Consider the following 24,355-nt stretch of genomic DNA (forward strand, 5'->3'; position numbering starts at 1 on the left):
ATTAAATTCCCAGTGATTAAACACATATTTACCTCCCAAACTTTTTTTGGGAAAAACATACACAAATTAATTCACTGGGATCATACATAAAATTTATTGAATACCATCACAGCAATGTTGTTGTGTTCTGACTACAGCTACTACTCATGTTGTATAAAGTAATAATACATTTCTACACAAAAAGAGCACAATATTAATTCAGCCTTTAATAGTAGACACTGATACTACTGCAGCCCTAAAAATGTTGAAAAATAAATTCCATTTTGCCCTGTGAATAAATTACCAATTGTGCTTCATCCTGAGAGTCTCTTCTGCAGTGTTGAGCTCCATCTCTTGGGATGTTTGAGGTGCAAATCAAACCTGGGGTTTTTCTTTTGCTACGCAGTAGTCTATTCTACATTTGTTAGTCAGTAATCTGCTGACAAGAGGACTATTTTGTATTAACTGATATTGAGTGATACATTTTAATGTTTAACAGGTTGTCTGAAAATAATAAAACTGTATTTGTACGATCAGAACTGTTCTTGTTTTTCTTGTCAACAATGGTGGTGGCAGTTACATTTGGTTAGCGCATACACCCGCTACGGCTTCTCTTTCTCCCGACAGAACAGTGTTTTCGTGTTTTTTGTCTTGTGAGCCGCAATCTCAGAGAGGAGCTTACGAGGCCCTACCCCTCCTCCACCTCGGTGCATCGGACCACACCACTGTTATGCTAATGCCAGCATAAAGACCACTAGTTAAAGTTGCCAAACCCAGTTTGCGTATCGGTCCAACAGCCCTCATTCATCTGGGCACAAAAGACTCATATGTGAGAATGCTGTTTATATACTTCAGCTCAACATTCAACACAATCATCCACCAGCAGCTTATTTACAAACTGAACCAGCTGGGGCTCAACACCCGGTTGCGCAACTGACTGTTGGACTGCCTGACTGGGAGACCACAGGCAGTACGAGTCGGCAGTAACACAGTGGATTACATTGCAACAACACATCATCAGTAGGGTAAAACTAACCTGTCTCACAAAGGTCTAATCCCAGCTCACATTCCCTATTGGTTCCCGAAGGATGTGTGCTAAGCCCTGTCCTTTTCACTCTGCTGACCCACGACTGCACATCGATTCACAGCTCCAACCTGTTCATTAAGTTTGTGGATGACATGACTGTGGTGGGTCTCAATAGCGTCAGGAGCGAGGTGAGCTGCCTGGCCATGTGGTGCAGAGACAGTAATCTCTCTCTGAATGTGGAGAAGTCGAAGGAGATTGTTGTCGACTTCAGGAGAGTGCACACCCAGCATGTTCCCCTGTCCATCAACAGTGCTGCTGTGGAGAGGGTGAGCAGCACCAAGTTCCTAGCTGTGCACATCACAAAGGACATCTCCTGGACTGACAACACCGCATCACTGGCCAAGAAGGCATTTTCAAGGTCTCTACTTGCTCTGCAAACTGAGAAGAGCCAGAACCCTGGCCCCATCATGTGCACCTTCTATAGAGGCATCATCGAGAGCATTCTGACCAGCTGCATCACTGTGTGGTATGGTACATGCACCGCATCCAGCGCATAGTGAGAGGAACTGATCTTGTCGGTGTCTCTCTCCCCTCCCTACATCTACATCTACAGCACCCGTTTCACCCGTGGGAGTTGGGTGAAGGAGCTTGATCATGAAGGGATTTGTATGTGAGAAGAAGGATTTTAAATTCTATTCTGTATTTTACAGGGAGCCAATGAAGAGAAGCTAATATAGGAGAAATATGATCTCTCTTGTTAGTTCCTATCAGGTCTTTGGCTGCAGCATTCCGGATTAACTGGAGGCTTTTTATGGAGATATTGGGACATCCAAATAGTAATGAGTTACAGTAATCTAGCCTTGAGGTAACAAATGCATGGACTAGTTTTTCTGCATCATTTTGAGACAGGATGTTCCTAATTTTGGCAATGTTGCGCAGGTGAAAGAATGCAGTTCTAGAGATTTGTTTTATGTGTGAGTTAAAGGACATGTCCTGGTCAAAAAAAACTCCAAGGTTTTTCCCAGTAGTGCTGGAGGCCAGAGCTATGCCATCTAAAGTAGCTATAATTTTAGAAAAGTCATTTCTGAGGTTTTTAGACCCAAATACAATTCAATTCAATTCAATTCAATTCAATTCAATTTTATTTGTATAGTGCCAAATCACAATGCAAATCATCTCAAGGCACTTTACAAAAACTAAAACTAAAAACCCAACAATTCCCTTATGAGCAAGCACTTGGCAACAGTGGAGAGGAAAAACTCCCTTTAACGGAAGAAAAAACCTCCAGCAGAACTGGGCTCAGTTTGGGCGGCCATCTGCCTCGACCGGTTGGGGTGAGTGGATAGAGCAGAGAGAAAAGAACAGCAACAATAAACAACAGATAGACACTGCAGGTTGGTGGGGCCAGTAACTGCACATCAGCGATATACAGCTCCAGGACCAGGGACACCTGCAGAAGGTACAGAGAGAGAACAGAGAGAGAGGGAGAGAGCACAAACTAGGGGAGACAGAGAGAGCACAAGGTTAGTGACATTCAATGGTGGAATATACATGAGGTGGGAGGAGAGGAAGAGAGGGGAGGGGAAGGGAAAGAGGGGGGGTTAGGGTAGGGGAGCTCAGTGCACCGATGGTCCTCGGGCAGTCTAGGCCTATAGCAGCATAACTAAGGGATGGTTCAGGGTTGCCTGAAGCCAGCCCTAACCATATGCTTTGTCAAAGAGGAAGGTTTTAAGTCTAGCCTTAAAAGTACAGAGAGTGTCTGCCTCCTGAACCCAGGCTGGGAGCTGGTTCCACAGGAGAGGAGCTTGATAACTAAAGGCTCTGCGTCCCAGTCTGCTTTTGGAAACTCTGGGAACCACAAGTAGACCTGCACTCTGAGAGCGAAGTGGTCTATTGGGATAATATGGTACTATGAGGTCTTTAAGGTATGAAGGAGCTTGATTATGAAGGGATTTGTATGTGAGAAGAAGGATTTTAAATTCTATTCTGTATTTTACAGGGAGCCAATGAAAAGAAGCCAATATAGGAGAAATATAATCTCTCTTGCTAGTTCCTGTCAGGACTCTGGCTGCGGCATTCTGGATTAATTGGAGGATTTTTATGGAGATATTGGGACATCCAGATAGTAATGAGTTACAGTAATCTAGCCTTGAGGTAACAAATGCATGGACTAGTTTTTCTGCATCATTTTGAGACAGGATGTTCCTAATTTTGGAAATGTTGCGCAGGTGAAAGAATGCAGTTCTAGAGATTTGTTTTATGTGTGAGTTAAAGGACATGTCCTGGTCAAAAATAACTCCAAGGTTTTTTACAGTAGTGCTAGAAGCCAGGGTTATGCCATCTAGAGTAGCTATAATTTTAGAAAAGTTATTTCTGAGATTTTTTGGCCCAAATATACTGACTTCTGTTTTCTCCCTCTGGGGTCTGAGGGGGTTTTCGGGGCCTTGACAAATTTTGACATGTCCTGACATTTGTGCTTTTTTCAGTGTCTTTTAAACATATTAATGTCTAAAGTCTGATAACACTGTAATCAGCACAAAATTGGCTACAATAATATGTGAGCAGCAAGTTTATACATTATTGTGTTTTTGAGAAAAAAGTGGTTATGCATGGTTAGTGCAAAACTACAATTTTTTACTCACTGAAATAAGACCATAAAACACAAACAGAACATTGGTTCACAAGACCTTGGAGACCTGCATGTTGTAGGCTAAAGTGTTTACTTCAGAGTGCTGTGAATGTCATCTTGTTCACACATTCACAGAAAACAATACACTGATTTAAATTTTCTAAGACACTTTTTGTCCAGAAAGGCCATATGCAAGAGGGTGTGTCTGAGGATGAATAGTCATGTGATTTACCTGAGAACACAAAAGACGCACTGAACGACCAGACAAAGACGCGCATAATGAGCCTTTCAGTCAATGTAGATGGGACGGATTAGTGCAGCACAATACAACACAATGAGGAGCCAAACGATCCTCATTTGAGTTAAAATCAGTGTTTTTACTCTGAGGACAAGCTAAACTGTTTGTCTCTGTGTGGAATATAAGAAGCGCTTCTTCACGTCCGTGACTCGCCATCATCCAAACGTGCAGAAAAAGTGAGTAAATTCTATGATGAAGTTTGACGTTTTATGTCATTTCTCGGGGGTGTGCACATATTTACCTGGTTCACCTGAGATTATTTACATGTGAACAGTGAACAGAGTACAAGGTGGGACCGCATTACCTGTAATGAGGTGAGACAGGAAAAAACGGACTTCTCCTTACGTTCATACGGATTAAATCAAAAGTGATGATTTGTTTTTGACTTGAATTGTTTCACTTAAAAGAAAACATTTCAAGCTTTCTAGCCATATAATTCTTATTTTTATGAGGCAAGTATTCGTTGAGATTCTGGTTGTTTTATTTACGCGTCTGTGAAGAGAAATGGCAGAGACAGAAAAGTCCGAGAGCGCACCCTGTCGGGTTTCTTTATTTAAAAAAAGCACAACGTTTTGTTGTTATTATGATGGTATACCACTAAAAGTAGACCCTTTACAGATTTGAATGATATACTTCTTTTTTCTGTACGATCAGTATTGACGGAGTAATTTAAGTTTGTTTCGGCCTTATCAGTAAATGATGCCGGCGCGTTTTGACGGTTAAAAGTTAAAAGTTACTGGTCATCCAGTCCTTTATGTCAGTTAGACAGGCTTGAAGTCTGGTTAACTGGTTTGTGTCAACAGGTCTAACAGATAGATATAACTTAGTGTCGTCTGCATAGCAGTGGTAATTAATAGAGTGCTTCCTAATGACATATCCTAAAGGAAGCATGTACAGGGTGAACAGAATCGGTCCTAGCACGGAGCCTTGTGGAACTCCATAACTAACTTTTGTTCGTGTGGAAGGTTCATCATGGACATGAACAAAGTGGAATCTGTCCGATAAATAGGATTGGAACCATTGTAACGCTGTTCCTCTAATACCAATCACATGCTCCAGTCTCTGTAATATAAGATGTTGTGGTCAATGGTGTCAAATGCTGCACTAAGGTCTAGGAGGACAAGTATAGAAACAAGTCCATTATCTGAGGCTAAGAGAAGATCCTTGGTAACTTTCAACAGTGCTGTTTCTGTACTATGATGTGCTCTAAATCCTGATTGAAAATCTTCAAATAGTTCATTCCTGTGTAAGTGGTCTGATAGCTACTTAGCAACAGCTTTTTCTAGGATTTTAGAAATAAATGGCAGGTTGGATATTGATCTATAATTAGCCAAGACTCCTGGATCAAGACTAGGCTTTTTGAGTAGAGGTTTGATTACTGCAGTCTTAAAGGCCTTTGTACGTAGCCTGATACTAGAGATAAATTTACCAAGTCTAATAAAGATGAGTTCATTAATGGCAGGGTGCCTTTAAGCAGGCTAGTCGGTATGGGGTCTAAGAGACACGCTGATGATTTCGATGAGGCAACTACTGATGTAAATTCAGAGAGATCTATGGAAGAGAAGCAGTCTAAACATAACTGAGGTCCTACAGATGATTCAAGAACTACTGTAGTAGAAGATTCATTTATTGCAGGTATAGGAAGCATCTGCTGAATTTTATCTCTAATAGTTGTGATTTTATTTGTAAAGAAACTCATAAATTCATCACTGCTGAGAGCTAAGGGAACACTGGGCTCAACAGAGCTGTGACTTTTTGTCAGCCTGCCTACAGTGCTGAAAAGAAACCTGGGATTGTTCTTATTTTCCTCTATTAGTGATGAATAGTATGCAGTTCTGGCTTTACGGAGAGCTTTTTTATATGTTTGTACCTTTTAGTCCTACCCCAGAGGAGATCCGCTCCAATATTTGTATGTCCAGATATGTCTCAAAATGATCGTCGGAAAATGTGTCTAAAAAATTTTGTCTAATAAAACCTTAAAGTCTCAGATTCAAATGACATAAAGCAATTTTGGATTGAATAATCACGGCGACTACAGTTTCTTAATATTTAACAAAAGTACAAATACAATACAATATGCTGCTCCTTACCTTTCTGTCGCGTTAGTTCATATGTGTACTCAAATATGGAGTGTCGCATATCGTTTTGTTTGTTAGAATCCATAGAACAAAGTGCACCCATGTTAGTCCAAAAGACGTAATATTGTACAGTAAATCCATAAATCCATCGTCCTCCTCATAAAAAGCCGTAAACCGCTTTGTTTTACGGTTGTTTTGTCCGTTTATTCAATAAAGTTTGACATAGCAAGCGTCTGTGAATCACATGAGGCCTCAATCAAAGCTGTTTGTATGTTTCACAGCGTCACTAACGGTAAAACCAATAGAATTCACATCCTCAGAGAAAATCCCAGTCAGGGGGCATATTCTAACTTCGATTGACAGGAGAATTAGCCAGTCAAATTGTTCGTAAATGGTGACTGACACATCTTGTAGCCAATGATGAGACCTTTACAACAATATATGGCAAGTCGTGCCAGATGACGTAACAGTGGGCTTTAACGCACCCCTCCTTACTGTAAATGTAGCCTTGACAACAATGGGCAAACAGCGCTCGACGCTAGAGGGGGAGTGGAGTCATGTTTCACATTTTACAGCGCGCCGATAGAAAACTGGGACGCTTTTGCTTCAAACGACACCAAGGTCGTCAATATACAGTGGGTACGGAAAGTATTCAGACCCCTTTAAATTTTTCACTCTTTGTGTCATTGCAGCCATTTGCCAAAATCAAAAAAGTTCATTTTATTTCTCATTAATGTACACTCAGCACCCCATCTTGACAGAAAAAACCAGAAATATAGAAATTTTTGCAAATTTATTGAAAAAGTAAAACTGAAATATCACATGGTCATAAGTATTCAGACCCTTTGCAGTGATACTCATATTTAACTCACATGCTGTCCATTTCTTCTGATCCTCCTTGAGATGGTTCTGCTCCTTCATTGGAGTCCAGCTGTGTTTAATTAAACTGATTGGACTTGATTAGGAAAGGCACACACCTGTCTATATAAGACCTTACAGCTCATAGTGCATGTCAGAGCAAATGAGAATCATGGGGTCGAAGGAACTGCTCAAGGAGCTCAGAGACAGAATTGTGGCAAGGCACAGATCTGGCCAAGGTTACAAAAGAAATTCTGCAGCACTCAAGGTTCCTAAGAGCACAGTGGCCCCCATAATCCTCAAATGGAAAAAGTTTGGGACGACCAGAACTCTTCCTAGACCTGGCCGTCCAGCCAAACTGAGCAATCGTGGGAGAAGAGCCTTGGTGAGAGAGGTAAAGAAGAACCCAAAGATCACTGTGGCTGAGCTCCAGAGATGCAGTAGGGAGGTGGGAGAAAGTTCCACAAAGTCAACTATCACTGCAGCCCTCCACCAGTCGGGGCTTTATGGCTTAGTGGCCCGACGGAAGCCTCTCCTCAGTGCAAGACACATGAAAGCCTGCACAGAGTTTGCCAAAAAACACATGAAGGACTCCCAGACTATGAGAAATAAGATTCTCTGGTCTAATGAGACCAAGATTGAACTTTTTGGCGTTAATTCTAAGCGGTATGTGTGGAGAAAACCAGACACTGCTCATCACCTGCCTAATACAATCCCTACAGTGAAACATAGTGGTGGGAGCATCATGTTGTGGGGGTGTTTTTCAGCTGCAGGGACAAGACGACTGGTTGCATTGAAGGAAAGATGATTGCGGCCAAGTACAGAGATATCCTGGAAGAAAACCTCTTCCAGAGTGCTCAGGACCTCAGACTGGGCCGAAGGTTCACCTTTCAACAGGGCAATGACCCTAAGCACACAGTTAAAATAACAAGTCAGTGGCTTCGGAACAACTCTGTGACTGTTCTTGACTGGCCCAGCCAGAGCCCTGACCTAAACCCAATTGAGCATCTCTGGAGAGACCTGAAAATGGCTGTCCACCAACGTTCACCATCCAACCTGACAGAACTGGAGAGGATCTGCAAGGAAGAATGGCAGAGGATCCCCAAATCCAGGTGTGAAAAACTTGTTGCATCATTCCCAAGAAGACTCATGGCTGTACTAGCTCAAAAGGGTGCTTCTACTCAATACTGAGCACAGGGTCTGAATACTTATGACCATGTGATATTTCAGTTTTTCTTTTTTAATAAATTTGCAAAAATTTCTACATTTCTGTTTTTTTCTGTCTAGATGGGGTGCTGAGTGTACATTAATGAGAAATAAAATGAACTTTTTTGATTTTGGCAAATGGCTGCAATGACACAAAGAGTGAAAAATATAAAGGGGTCTGAATACTTTCCGTACCCACTGTAACTCTTAAAATGTAAGAACAACAACTAGTTTAATTTAGCTACGTGTTGTTCGGCCGTATGCAAAAAAGGGGGCGGGGGAGACAACAGGTTAGTAGACTGTTTTTCCAGGCTAGAATAATTTCCTCTAAGTTTGTGGAACGCCACTTCCTTTCCAGCCTTCGTGATGCCTGCTATAAGGTACGAATATGTAAATTATACCATGGGGCTAGTCTTCTCTGATTCACTAACTTCTTTTTCAGAGGGGCTACAGAATCAAGCGTTTCACGCAGTGAGGTTACAGCGCTGTCAACAACATGATCAATTTGGTAGGGAGTGGGATTGAAGCAGCTGCCCTCCACTATATTTATACTTGGCATAGATGTAAATAAAGATGGAATCATTTTCTTAAATTAATTAACAGCATTGTCGGATAAACATCTGCTGTAGTGGAATTTTCTTCCAAACGCTGCATGATCCATCATTTTAAATTCAAAAGTTATTAAAGAATAATCTGACAAAACAGGATTTTGGGGAAAAACTATTAGATGTTCAATTTCAATGCCATAGGTCAGAACAAGATCAAGGGTGTGATTGAAACATTGGGTGGGTTTATTAACATTTTGAGTGAAACCAATAGAATCTAATGTAGAATTAAATACAGTGCTGAGACTATTATTTTCAACATCTACATGAATGTTAAAATCTCCCACTATAATAACTTTATCTGATCTAAGCCCTAAGTCAGACAGGAAGTCAGGGAATTCAGTTAAAAATTTCGGAGTAAGGGACAGGTGGACGGTACACAATGACAAGTAGAACTGGTTTTTGTGTTTTCCAGTTTGGATGTGAGAGACTAAGAATGAGGCTCTCAAATGAGTTATAACTGTTCTGAGGATGGAAGTTTAATAATACGTTTGAGTGGAAGATTGCAGCTACTCCTCCACCTCGACCTGTGCTTCGAGGAACATGATAATTTTTATGACTGAGGGGGGTTGATTCATTCAGACTGACATATTCATCCTGCTGTAACCAGGTTTCAGTAAGATAAAGTAGGTCAATTTGGTGATCAGTTATCAAATCATTTACTAACAGAGATTTAGATGAAAGAGACCTGATATTTATTAATCCACATTTGACAGTTCTGTTTTTCTGTTCAATAAGAAGAGTGGTCTTAATTTTTATTAAGTTTTTATGAATAACTCCTCTTCTGTTAACTTCTGATTTATTTGATTTATATGTTCGAGGGGCAGACACAGTCTCTGTGGTTTGTTGTTTATTGTTGCTGTTCTTTTCTCTCTGCTCTATCCACTCACCCCAACCGGTCGAGGCAGATGGCCACCCAAACTGAGCCCGGTTCTGCTGGAGGTTTTTTCTTCCGTTAAAGGGAGTTTTTCCTCTCCACTGTCACCAAGTGCTGCTCATAAGGGATTTGTTGGGTTTTTAGTTTTAGTTTTTGTAAAGTGCCTTGAGATGATTTGTATTGTGATTTGGTGCTATACAAATAAAATTGAATTGAATTGAATTGAAATTTTCCATAGGTCAATAATACACTGTGGGAAAATTCACTACCCTTTTGTTACTGTTAATCAACTTCTTTTCTGATCAAAACTATTAAATGTTAAAAACCAATTCCAGGATTTTAACTCTTTAAATGCCAATTTCATAAGTTATGTCACGGATTTGGGGAAAAAAACTCACAAAATGACTTATTTTTAATATAAAAACACCATATTCTGTGATTATTAAACTGTTTAATTATTAAACTGGAGACTGCCGGGTATTTGTCATCATCTGGCTAATACAATCAAAATTTAGAAACAAACACAAGTGTGATGAATCATCTCAGGTTTAATCACAGGTTCCCGGAGAGAAGTCTACAGAATTATCTGTCTTTCTGTTACAGGCCTGCTGTAGGCAAGGCAGCCAGCTCATTGAAAAGCAATGTGCTACAAATCCTGTAGGTACAGACATAGAGAGAGAGGGAGATACTAATGAAAACTTTTTAAAAACATGTTTTCACTTTGTCATTATGGGTTATTGAATGTAAACCGATGATTGTGTGTCCACTGTCGGGTTATTGTGGTTGGTTCCCATCTTCACTGAAAAGTCTGTTCTGGGGCAGGATCCAATGGAACACATGTCTTGAAAGCCGCATGGCCTCAGGCCATCTCTGTGCTCCAGTGCTTCACTCCCCTGCAGCCTGCATATCCTCTCAAGTCACCTCAGCTTCATCCTTTTTATGATTATCAAAACCCCACACTCCCAAAGACAATAAAGAAGATGTTTCCTTTTTTGTGTGCAGACACTAACCTCAGTTTTTGTGTTTTTGTTTTCCATTAACAACCAGCGGTGAAGAGGCTGATGAAAGAGGCTGCTGAACTGAGAGATCCCACAGAGCACTACCATGCCCAGCCTCTGGAAGTAAGTTTATCACTTTACAGTGCTACAGTGTCAGCAGTTATACTGAATTACTCAATCCACCACAACAAACCATCTTCTTTTACTTTGATGCACTGCAGAGTGGTATGCACAGTTGTAAGGGATCATCAGCAATGTTTCAGGTGTGCTGCATTCAGCTTTAGCTCCAAATATACAATAATGGTTGAAATAAACTGACAGCTGTGCTGGCCATTAACTAGGTGGTTATTCATGACTCCTACTGTTTACATGTCAAAGTGTTCTTGTTAAACCCCAAATTGCTCCTGATGAAGATGAAAAAAATGTATCTTGCTTTGGACAGAAGTGTCTGTCAAGCAGATGCAATGTCAAGGTCCAAAGATTCATTATTGAAGTTATATTGTGAAAATTTCATAGAAGATTAATTTTCACTTTAATAATATTGTCCAATTAAAATAATTGTGAAGAAGTAACACAACAAACAGCTATGGGAGAAACACTTCACAGTCACTCTATAGTCTGTCTTGTCACGCATGAAAAAGTCATAGGGTTGCTCGTGCCAGTACTCAGTGTCACCTTTCCCTGTTCTTTTTCAGGACAACCTCTTTGAATGGCATTTCTCCGTTCGCGGGCCCCCAGACTCAGATTTTGATGGCGGGGTTTACCACGGCAGGATTGTACTTCCTCCAGAGTACCCCATGAAGCCCCCTAGCATCATCCTCCTCACGGTAGGATGCAAACCAAGGCCGCATCTAAATCACATTTTATTATTTCTTTGCTGAAGTGAGACAGGAAGATGTCAAGTCAGATGATCAAAAGCTGGAAAACGGACAGCATGTCATTTAACCCTCAGCTATTTCCGTTTGCGTCACATGTAGTGACAGTTGTCACAACGAAGCCCGGGCTGTCATCACACTGTCAGGGGGAATTGCTCTGTTCTTGTATAAATATAAGTTTATCTTATTATATTTAGACAGCTGTTTGACACCTGCAGTAATGGCAGACTGACAAAAGCTAGAGTAGTCTGAATTACGAATTACTGTGGCAGACACTCTTTTGTTAGGTAATCTCCTTTTTTTGTATTTTATAAGATTTGTGTTGCCATTTGCATTTGTTCTTTACATTTGCAGCCTGCATTTTCTTGTTCCTCTTAGTTGTTTAAAACTTCGCCAGTCATGCTTGTCCTAAAATAAGAAAATACATGCTGTATTAATGTCTCCACCTTTACTTACCTCCACCTTCTTTTTACTGCCTTTCCTTCTAGCCAAATGGAAGATTTGAAGTTGGGAAAAAGATTTGTCTGAGTATCTCTGGTCACCATCCCGAGACCTGGCAGCCCTCTTGGAGCAGTAAGTATCCTGAGATAGAAGATTCAAGTTCTCTATTTGTAGTTCATTCCTTGAGTGTGTTTAGTTCTTTGTGCACAGTGTTTGAGAGGCGTCTAGAGGGTGACTATTAGTTCTGCCCTGATCTACTCTCAGAATGGGTTGACTCAGAATGACGTTACACTGACACTGGTGTCCATTATTATCACAAACTACTTTAATTCTCTAATAGGAGCCAGTGTTCACATAATGGCTAATAAAAGCTATCTGTACAATAATGACACACATGGTAAATCAACCCTGATGTACATTTCCACAGCCGTTGCTCTGAGCTTCTGATAATAAACATAATATTTTCAGTATTTTTCAGTTAAAAAATACTAATTAAGCTAGTTTTAAATTGCAGTTTACGTAAGCACAGTCTATTTGACAAATTGCCTCTAATCAGAGAGTTGGAAGTGCTGTAGTCCTTCATTAAATGATAGTCCATTTGTAGTATTTTGTACAACGTGGACCCCGTAACATCTTCAGATTCATTTAAAATGTGCAAAAACAGCAAAAGCAGTCATCAAACCAATACAATCACAGTTTTTCTTCTGGGCTTCAGAGTATTCTGAAATTAACCTCAGATACTTAGTTTTGATCATAGCAAATTAGAAATAATTATTGAATGGTCAGGGTCTTCATTGGCAGGAGGATGTATGTGTTTTTATCTTCAGAGTCAAAACTGATAATTTATTTCAACCAAGAAGTCATTTTAGTTCTCTACTGGTGATCCATCCTTTTTCTGAATTTTGCTTTCATGTTACTTCTCAGCATGGGACTTTAATCAGAAGAAACTCAGTGGGAGACAGTGCATCTTCCTTCAAAGCATTTTTCCCTATTGGTTCCCTCTCTTAACCAAAAAAAAAGTTTAAATCAATAACAGACTTAAATCAAAGACAATCAAAGGTCGTTCAAAACCTCTTTTACCAACATATACTGTATAGCAGGTCACATGGATGGCCATGCCTTAGAGATTTGACTTCCCCTGCTGTGTTCTTCAAGAGTTGTGTAAATGTTGGGTCTCATCCTGTTTGGAATGACCACAGGAGGTCTGGCTGGATAATTACACTGAGTTCCAAACGTCACAGGCAGGCCAGCTGTAGTGATTCCCTAGTTACACTCTACTATTGGCTGCTGCTTTAGTTCATATGCTATGCCTACATGTTTAATTAACTGTGGCTAAGTAATTCGAACATTCCCTCTGATGTTGTTTTGGAGAAGATTTATAATTTTACACTTTATATGTTTCTATTTATTTAGGTACATTCATGAAAATATACTTGTTTATGAAAATATTTATACATTTTCCTCATGCTGTTTCCCTAGTCTGTTTGTAGTTAACATTATTTGTGTTTGAAAATAAGAGAAACAGCACTTTTGCAATCCCTTTTTTAGTTATATCACATAGACTGCCAAATAGAAGGAGTTAAGGGTACATACAAACATACTCACAGGGCATTTCATCTTTTTGAGAGCCAAAGACAACTCAAAAACTACAAAGGTGGCACTGAAGAAACTTATCTGAACAGAGCTACTGTTGTTACTAAAGTGTGTGCTGCTACCTCGACTAACTTTTTACACTTTCTGGTTACTTAATTCACATGACATACACAGATATACACAATCTTCACTATCAGTTGTACAGTCTTCAAAGGAACTCTTTGTGACTTTTTCAAACCATACTGCAGCTACATCATTTGACAAGGTGTGTAGAGCACTAATATCCACTCAGTCAGTCAGTCTAATCACTTCAGTATTAAAACGAGACCGTGTTGTCTATTCTAGTAGCTCACAAAGCAGATAACTTTACAGCCAGGAGGCAACAGATCCATAGTAGTGGTGAAGATGCTACAGGAAAGGAACTGTTAAAATTAGCCACGCAATACATAATTACAGTTTAAACAAATTGATGAAACTATCCATCATTCATAACTCCATTCATGTCCATTTCAAATCGTAATTATTCGAAAGTCCCTGCATGACCTATGGCATGTAATAAGGTAGTTCCAGTATGTTTACAAATGACACACTATAATTGGACAGTAATTACTGTATGGTGCTAATGCTGATGGTGACTATAAATGAGTGTAATTACTTGCAAATTAGAATCCTGGTTCTAAATAGGTTTTTGAAGTGTCCTTGTTATATGTTTACATGTGGACTGTATCTCCAGGATTTAGAATAGAACTCATGGATGTGCTCATATGAGAAACCTGAATGTGCTACCTGTAGAGCATCAGACTCAAGTGTAGAGTAACATATGAACAAACATCCACAACTTGGGAAATTTAATGATGTGTCTGCACTTTTATGTTCCCTATCAAAGACTCTTTGCTTCTTCCTAATTCAGATGGCCTTTAGCTGTTGCCATGATGGACATGAGTGGCTGGGCCTATCTCACGGGTGAAAACAGGAAAAAAACACACTGATCTATATTACTAACTCACTGTTATCGTGATTGGTTATAAAGCAAATTAAATTAAGCTCCTCAATTTTACTGTGCACTTTGCAAATGAACAGTTTTTTTTTGTTTTTTTTTCCCTTTAGTTTAATTTTAATTTTTTTTAATTTGGAAGAGCAGGACACTTCATAATGTACACCCACAGTGCGGAGCATTCTCTTACGGACAAAGGGAAACAACTGACCTATATGTTACGTCACCATTAGGGTGTTATGGTACAGACCAATTACTCACCAGGACCCATGAGCATTGAAACTGGGATGGTTGTCACCCATCAGTTTGTCCTTAGCATTACTCTCCTACCAATAGTTCCGTTATGTCTGATTCACGGCAGCAAAAGCAATCTGTTGTGCGCTGCATAAGATGTGAAGTCTACAACTAGGTACCTTGTGTTCAATCTACAATGCAGTGTTCTGATTAATCCATTAATGTAGCAACACTGCACGCCCCCCCCCCCCTTGGCCATAGAACATAGTAAGCATGCAGGTCTTGAAGGTATTATTACCTGACTTCTTTGCTAATTGCTGTTTACTGTCTAGTATGCACACTCTCTGGGCTGAATATCCGAAGAGAGGACACCTCTGAGTTTAACATAGAAGAATAATGCATTTTATATGCTATTGTTTAGCTAAAACTCCATGTGTCAAACTAAAACTGTCCATTTCAAAGTTATCACACTCAGGTTTAGTAGTTGTATTTCCTGTAAATTTTAGAACATGACAGCTTCTGAATAGGAGCTCGGCATATGAATGCACTTTGAGGACAATTCTCAGTAAACCCTAAAAACACGTAGCTTTAACAAAAACCAGCACATATGCGTTTTATATTACAATGCATTCGTTATTGAGTTTCAAGCCTTGGGTTTGGACAGCATACTGAAATGAACTGAGCCCCATGGATAATTTTCTTTAATTGCAAGAGGCTGTTGGTAATCAACCAGTAGGTTCTAAGCACACAGGATTCTTTGGACGGGTTCTTTAAAAACACTGGAACTGCTCTTTAACATTCAATCCTCAATACTAATGTACACGTGATGTTGAAAGTTCCACTATTTGGTTAAAAAAATATCCAATGCAGGAAACCTTTACAGTAGGCTTATCTTACAAAGACAGATATAATGGGCTTCCAGGAGCTTTATTCAGGATATTGGATCATACCACCGGTCAGAACAGACACATAAACACACCCCTGACCATACTGTAAAACTGGATAATCTTAGTACAGACTCGTGGTGGATGTCCTCACGGATGCTGGGCCAAATCCAAGTTTATGCCTGGAAAACAAAGCATCATTTCCACTTGCATAACAACATGACGACAAGTACAGTCTGTCATGTAATCTGTCTCTGTTTTATTAAGCACTTCTTAGCAGTGCCTGCTGTGTTTTTTTTTTAATTATTGTATTTCTTTTTTTTCTCTTTTCCAGTCCGAACTGCCCTAATAGCTATAATTGGATTCATGCCAACAAAAGGAGAGGGAGCAATAGGATCCCTTGATTATACCCCAGAGGAGAGGAGGGCCCTTGCCAAAAAGTAAGATTTGGTAGATTAACCTCTTCCCATTGTTGCTCCCAGCAGAGAATGTATTGTGTATGTTGTGCTATGGCTACAGAATGATGGAGGTAAGTGAGTTGAGTGTTGTGGAACTGTGTATGAAATTGATAATACAATCTTGCATGCAGGATTAGCAAACACACAGGATATGATCAGTACTGACATTACATGTATGATGCTGGTCAGATGGCATTAACAAAGTAAACCTTATGCAAGCATATAATATAATCAGCACCTGAACCTCAGAGGACATGGCTTCTACTAATAATTTTGTAGTCACAGAGAAAGGAGCACGCCTAAGCCAGTCCTGGTATTGCAAGATGACAAATTCATTATCACTGAAATACCTGCTCTCTGGAGGGAGCATGAGTGGGCACATTGCTCTTCATTTCACACTGCATTTCTCTCTGAGAAAGTACAAAGCAAGAGAGAGAGAGAGGATCCAGCTAAAGTCTCTCTTCTATTAGCAGATCAGAAAGGGTCTTGATCAGCAGTCTGTTTCATTAGCACATGGAGATGAGATAGGCAGAAAGACGCACTTTGCTATAAATATATGGCTGCTTATCTCCCTGATGGAAAACCTTTTCATTTCCTTCATTCTAAGGCTGATACAGCACTTCTCTGTGGTTTCTTATCTCCTGTTTCTTTGCCCCTGGTGATTGTGAAAGGTGTCATTCAGAGAGGAGCCTCCTACAATATTTTTTGGAGGCATTTAAAGAGTTTTCCAAGTTTATGACTGACAAGTAAACTGCCAAAGAAGTTGGCTAGCTCGTGATGTGGCTGGATGAGCACATGGGGCCCCATGGAGGTCTAGGAAGACTCAGAAATTAATATAAAAAATGTCAGTCATTCCTCACAGCCAAATGCACGTCTCATATTATTTAAAGTGCAGTATATAGTGGCTTAACCTATACAAAAAGCTTTTAAAATAAAAAAAAATGTAAGTGGATAAAGCAGGTTAATCCACGGTAGCAAAATTTTTAAAAAAAGAAATTATAAAAAATTGCCAAATAATACTTTACATGGATATGATTAAACATTCTCAAATCTTCTGTAGAAGGGCTGATCTTTAGGTAGTTAATATGTTGATATTAGGTTAGATTAATTTATTTGAAAGGGGACAGTGCAATTTCATAAAACATATGATCACATGTTAAAACCAGAATTAGCCAAAAGGCTAATTTTTCATCTGTAGTCCCCTGGCCTTGAAAAAGAAGAAAATAGGAAAACAAACAAGCCATACAGACACACCACAAAACATAACAGTTAGTAATGATGTTAGACATGACAAACAAAACATTGACTCCACAACTACAACTACTAAGAGTGACAGAAATGTAAGCAATTAGGAACAATAAAAACATCAGTAAAATATACAGATAAACTTGCATAAAAAGACATAGAATACAATGACATACCACACATGTAAATCAATATGTGTTAATCCCTTTTTTTTAGTTGTTTGGTAAAAGCTTGTAAGTTCTTAATTGTTTGATATAATCTGGAATTGAGTTCCACTCTCTGGAGCCTCTCACAGACCAGGCGGACTGACCGAAAGTAGATTTACACAGAGGTATCACACAGTCTCCTCTCACAAATCCTCTGGTGACACGCTGAAAGGTGCTTCTTTGGCTAAAATAGTCTGCAAGAGGAGCTAGAGCTAAAATGTGTGTTACCTTATACATCAAGCATAAATTGGCAACAGTCTTTGAGAGGTATAATTGTGCTGGGACTTGCCTGGGACCAGCTAGTTAAACAATAATTAAGATGGTTAAAAATCGAGTGTAGAAAGATTTTTGCCACCTCTGATTTCTGATGTCTTTTTTATTAGTTGCATAACAACTCTGCTAAAACAGGCACACATCATCAGGGAGGTCCCTTCCACAACAACCCTCCACACTCCACGGTACCACTAACCCATCTCCCCAAAACACATAAAACACATTCTCCCGAACCCCTATATTAATCCTCGAACACACAATGTACAGTTAATAACCCCTGTGGCCACTACAATACCACCTGTTTTAGAGACATTTAACTGCAGACAGGGCTCTTGAGACCGGACCCATTGATTTAGTAAGTTTGGCTGCAAGGATGTCTTTGGAACAGCCATGTACAAATAAAACTGTATCATCTGCATACATTATACTTTCCACCTCAAGACTTAATGTTAATGTTTTACATTAAGGTAGGTCATTAATGTAAAGACTAAATAAAAGGACACCTAAAATTGACCCATGCTTAACGCTTGTAGACAACTGGAGTAACTTAGGTATGTAACTGTTTATGGAAACTGAACAATCTGAGAACAGTTATTTAGGTGTGCTTCAATCTAGAAAAAATGTAATTTGAGAGCTTAGCAAGAAGAAATTTATGATTAACCATATCAAAAGCTTTCCTGATGTCCAGAAATACCACACCTATAACCCCATCCAGAGAAGATTTTCTTTTCTCTAAGAGGCAAGTAGCCATCTTGGTCAAATGCTTGGCTCGAAAGCCAAACTGTAATTTTAAATACGGTTGGTATAATTGGCCTGTAGCTACCTAAAGTGGTTGAATCACCAGATTTAAATATCGAAGTCACAGTAGCAGGTTTCAGTGCATCTGGAAATCACCCATTTGAGACTGAAAGGTCAATAATGGATGAAATAGGATTGGTTGCTGCTGACCCAAGATCTGATGTCCATTCCAAAGACATTTTTGGCCTTAGACGTTTTAAGAGACTTAATAATATTCAACACTTTTGCCGCTGTAATATTTCTGATGGTAAATTAGTGTTGAGTGGTCACTCACTGTAAATTTCTGGTCCTAGTTTACATCAAATGTTTTCAGCCACAGAATTGATAAAATGGTGATTGAAGACGGCTGCATTTGGCTACCTTAAAATAGTAGCATTGAAGTGAATTTCATTGAACATTAGTTGAGTCAGGTCCATTTCATCCATAACTTTTTTTTCAAATGTGTCCTGATTTGCTTCACTTCCCAGTTTATATTTAGGTCGCCCATAATTATTACCTCTTGCTAACATTTAATTCTTTACATTCATTTTCATTTTTTTTTATGAAAAATAATGTTTGAAGAAGGAGGCCTGTAAATAACTACAAGAATACAAGACATTTGCAGTGACAGATTTACATTTAAAGACATTCTAGCCCATTTTTATTTGCCACATTTATTTCATTACAGTTAAAAGTGTCCTTAGCATAAACCATAAGCCCCCCTCCCTTTTAACCCTGCCTATCTTTTCTAAACAAAATTGCTGAAGATGAATAATCATAAAGCCAGGTTTCAGAGAGACAAAGAAAGTCAGTGAGTCAGAAGATGATAGATTTGATCACTTTTTGACTTGAAGCTGCATATATTTAAATGTCCACATAAAATGGCTTTTGGCTTTGACTTCAGGTCCCATATTAACTTGGAATTAACTGTCTGAAACACTTTACATTTTATGTTTTTTTTTTTTTTTACTATTGCTGGATTTAGCAGTGGTTAATTTCTCTTGCCATTGTTGAAAGAACTTTGTAACTGGATGTTAGCAAGGCAGTGGCTCTTGATGATTGGGCCAGTGACACACCTGCTTTCGAACATGACACCGATCTGCTCAGCTGTTTGCAGATGCCAGACTGCCTCATACGTTGTGGATGACTGACGCGTGGCCAAATATCTCTCCTCCCCCTGAACAAGGACCATACCGTGCTGGGCCGTGGTGACAACTCTAGGTTAATTTGCTGGTTGTCCGTGGTGTTGTTACCAAATGCAGGGCCATGCTTAGGCCCCACTGTTACTGGTAGAATTTCACGGTGCCACTGTTGGTAGAGCACAGTCATTGTAGCCTGATTTAACTAAGCCAGGACACTGGGGAATATCTCGAGACAATAAAACGCATTATTTATGCTAATTAGTGCACCGCTTTGTTGGAGTTTTGGTACCGCTCTAAGATGCTTCTTTAGACCAGATCGAAAAAAAGTCAGCGAGGGTGTGTTTCCCATATCTGAAATATTTGTTGGCAGGTCTTTGTAGAGTCAATAGATCAACCACAGCATCAGGGAAAACGCTTTTAAGAGTGTAAAATGCTCATGGTACAGAGCGGCTATACTATTGAATTATGAAATGGTAGATATAGCAGAAATGTACATGCTAAGGTATTTTAATAACATGAATCACTGAAATCTTTCAGACATTTGAAATATGCACTCCTCCGTCACCTCCTGGACTGTGATCCATTGAGTGTACAGACAGTAAGGTTGCAGGCTAGGCTACATTTTCACTAATTGACCATGAGTCACAGACAGCAGGGGTCTGCCATGTGTAGCGTACTTGCTGTTAAGTTATGTCCATATAAGCTGTATAATGAAAGCATCAGACCAGTAATAGCATCTTCACTACTCCTGTTAGGCATACCAATTTTTTTTTTCTTGGGGGAAAGAACAAACATTTGACCAAAATGCAGAAAAATGTGATTTGCCAACTAATTAGTTTTTAGATGGTGGCATGCTACATTTAACACTAATATGAGAGATTACTTTTTTAAAACTGCATGCAAAGTTAATAGTCTATAAAATAGCTGTTTTGTCCTTAAGCCACACAAAAGACTTTCTGTTCCAGAAGAAAGACGAGGGCGGGCCAAGTGTAAGCACAAGTGTGTCCCCCATATACACAAAGCTCATAATTGTAGATCCACTGCTGAATTTGTGTTTAGCCAGTGTTCTTGTGCTAAAAAGAGGTGCCGTGTCTGTTGTTTGGAAGTATTTTGTTTTAAAAATCTGACATCAACCAAACGACTATTTTTGCAAATGTCGGGCTAAAATTTTCGCTGCAGGTGGCAACACCAGCTATTTGTTCTACGACCTTAGCCGCAAGCATATCATGTAATATGAAGAAAGCAAGAAACTATGGTCAGTGTCCTCCACATCAGCAGGTAACACTGGAAAGGAAAGTCCAGTCAGAAGACACGTTTGCTAAAGGGATGGCCTATGACAAAAAAGCAAACGGTGGACTCTTATCACTATCCACCCAGCCAAAGACATGGTCCCACTTAATACTGTTGAGAGAGATGGAATTTTTTTTACAGTATTCACTCATCATGACAGTAAAATAGGCCATTTTAAGTCAATCTACTGCAGTAGAAAATCAGTAGAAAATGTGGCTAACACCCAGTCATGCATGAAAAAAACATACCGTCATATACAGTGAAATCGATATAATTTTGAAAAATACAGTGATATGAATTTTTGGTCATACCACACAGCATTATTTACAGTCTTATGAAAAAGTTTAGGCACCCCTTGATAAATAACAGATTTTGGTGATTTTTTTAATTGAAAAGATGTTAACACAGTCTCTCTTGGAAATGGAAAAAATGCACAATATTTTCAGCAAACACTGATGCATAGTTATTTCTTATGCCATAAATTGAACAAAAATAAAAAATAAAAACATTATTATGTCACTGTGCAAAAGTTTGGGCAGAGTCAAAGTATCTGAAATTGGCATTACTAATGACAGCTGTTGCCATGCATCAGATCTAACGAGCTGATTAAGGTCTGAAACCTTGCAAAAAGAATCTGAGACTCAGCCAGATTTCTAGAGATGAGAGCCGCACCATCCAAAGTGGGATGGATGCCGTCCCTCGCTACCAGACCGGATTGTCCCCAGAAAGTAGCCCAATTGTCAATTATGAAGCCCACATTGTTTGCTGGACACCACCTAGACAGCCAGCGACAGAACGACGACATGTGACTAAACATGTCATCACTGGTCAGATTGGGGAGGGGTCCAGAGAAAATTACGGAGTCCAACATTAATTTGGCAAAGTTACACACTGACTGAACATTAATTTTAGTGACCTCCGATTGGCGTAATCAGGTGTCATTGCTGCCGACGTGAATAACAATTTTACATGACACCTGCTTTTGGAGACACTCAAGAGACAGTCCTGTGATGACTGGAAATTTGTGAATACAGTGATGCATCCAAACCTATTCATGACATTTTTAGTCTGAGGAGCCTTGCAGTGATGATGTGGTGTTCGTCAGAATGTGAATTCTCTCCACTCTGTGCAGCTTTAACATCAGCCCATTAGATGCTGCAAGGGATGATTAGGTTTACTAAGACAAATCCACAGAAAACTCTTTTATATGTTTTTTCCACATCTGCACTATGCTGCTGTGCTGAACCTTCTCTTAACAATATTGCACAAACCCTGCTGTCAGGACTGACATTAGGGCCTAAAGGTGCATGCAACAGAGTGAACCATTAGCAAGGACCTGGAATGTGAATTGTGTCACAGGTGGCGAAGGCAAAAGCAAACCTGCTGAGTGCACATGGCAAGGCAGCCAACAGTACAAACAACCATTGCCATAAACACAGATGCACACAGCATTCGAAGGTCCAGTTTGTTTGCTATAAAAGTATGGGCAGCTTATAGATGATGGTAATGATGATTTTTACAGTTTTACTTAAGTAGATATATTTTTAAGTGTTGTACTTCGGTACATTTCAAATCACATCCGTTACTGATTAAAAAATAATAAAAAATTTATTTTATTGCCTAAACCCTACCAACATGTTTTATTGCCTAAACCTAACCAAGATGTTTTATTTTCTAACCCTAACCAACATGTTTTAATGCCAAAATATAACTGCAGTTGTCCTGTTTAAACTTAAGGACATAATATACGTAATGACGACAATGAAGATCTGTAGGATAAAAACGACCTTCTGAACCTACCAGTAGGTTCCAGTAGGTGTAGTAGGCTCCTTCTGACCTATGTAAATAGAACTGATGTATGCTAATGACACCTATTCAATAGTAAGACAAAAGCCTAATGCCTAATGCAGAGGAAAAGATTGACGAGCACCCTGGCCTTATTTAACCTTTTAGTTATTTGACAGGTAGAGCAGTCTGATACCTGATGAACTTTAAGAGTTTGGTTTAATTTGAGTCACAGTGACCTGGTTATTTGCACAATTACAATATTAGTGTTGATGAAAAGAAGGATGTTTGTTGCAAAAAAATACACGACATGCATTCCCAATATATTTTAAATGTCATATCATGTTATTTTTGTGGCACTTTGATATTGAATGTTTGTTAAACAGAGCAGTAAAATAAATGAAGTGTAGTTTCCTTAATATCACGTGTTGACATGCCTTATTTTATATGCACTGCAAAGTAACTAACTTTTGCTTTGTGTAAATTTTAAAAGGGCTACTTTTTACTTTTACCTGAGTAGATTTTTACAATGATCATTTTAATTGTGCTTAAGTAACCTTTCATCAAAGTAACAGTACTTTTACTTGAATGGAATGTTTTTGTACTCTTTCCACCTATTCATCAAATGGCCTTATACTGTCATGAGTGACAGTAGCAGTGTAGGATGAGAGTTGCCCTTGCGTATGGATGACCTCACTGTGTACTACCTGTTCTCCCACAGGTCTCAGGACTTCTGCTGTGACACATGTGGCTGCTCCATGCATTCTGCCCTCCTGGCCCTGACGCCCAACAGTAGCCCCAGTGCTGCAGACCACAAGGCCAGAGAACTGGCTCAGCAAATCAACTTCAAGGTACAAACACTGGCACTTACATGAGACACATTTGCTTCACAATTCAGTCAGGCTTTTAACCCTTTGAGCAAAATAGCTGCTCACAGTGTAGAAGAAACTACTGCTTGTTACATTTTTCTCTCACTGTGCACACCAGCACTCTCAGACAGCAAAGGCTGCTTTTTCTCAGTTCTGTGACGTATTAGGCCTAGACTATGAACCATTATTAGTTATAAATTTACATTAACTCCTATCACATCTTCCAAATCATTGTGTTTAAGGGAGAATTCTAGACTCTCAAATGATGTTATTTACCTCAACAGCAGGGAGAAACAGGCCTTTACTCCTAATTTCTCCTGCTTCCTTTAAGTATACTATATTTGGTCATATTTAAGTTAGACATTACTGAGATCATTAAGGTAGAATCTCCTTTCAGATATGCACACATTTTAAATGTCACTTTAAATTTTTGTTTGATACAAAGTCAGTATTTTCTATCAATACAGTAATAGTCATGTCCTTGTCACTGTTCTGCTGTTCTAACTTTCTGACTCATCCAAGTCATTTTGTCATTCTTTCTTAAGTTCTTCTCAATAAACTGAATACTGTGCAAATGCTTCACATTAAAAGCTTCCCAGCAGGTCAAAGGGATATACTCTCTCATTCCTGATATGAATGATGGGAGGTGACAACAATTCAACATACTAAATAGCACTGGTAACACTTAAATACTACTTGTTTTACTAATTACTTTTAAATAATTACTGTTATTT

At 39.2% G+C, this 24,355-nt stretch overlaps 1 protein-coding gene across 2 annotated transcripts in view; it reads left to right on the forward strand.

The window, feature by feature from the left end:
• The window catches only part of ube2j1 (ubiquitin-conjugating enzyme E2, J1), a 38,394-nt gene that overhangs the window by 10,552 nt on the left and 3,487 nt on the right, over window positions 1-24,355 (forward strand). For both annotated transcript variants that reach the window (XM_026319032.1, XM_026319033.1), the window contains exons 2-6: window positions 10,605-10,678; window positions 11,251-11,382; window positions 11,919-12,003; window positions 15,911-16,016; window positions 23,474-23,603. In XM_026319032.1, coding sequence (XP_026174817.1) covers window positions 10,605-10,678; window positions 11,251-11,382; window positions 11,919-12,003; window positions 15,911-16,016; window positions 23,474-23,603 — 527 coding nt within the window. The remainder of the gene's footprint in view (window positions 1-10,604; window positions 10,679-11,250; window positions 11,383-11,918; window positions 12,004-15,910; window positions 16,017-23,473; window positions 23,604-24,355) is intronic.

This window comes from Mastacembelus armatus, chromosome 24 (assembly GCF_900324485.2).
Source record: "Mastacembelus armatus chromosome 24, fMasArm1.2, whole genome shotgun sequence".
NCBI lineage: Eukaryota > Metazoa > Chordata > Actinopteri > Synbranchiformes > Mastacembelidae > Mastacembelus > Mastacembelus armatus.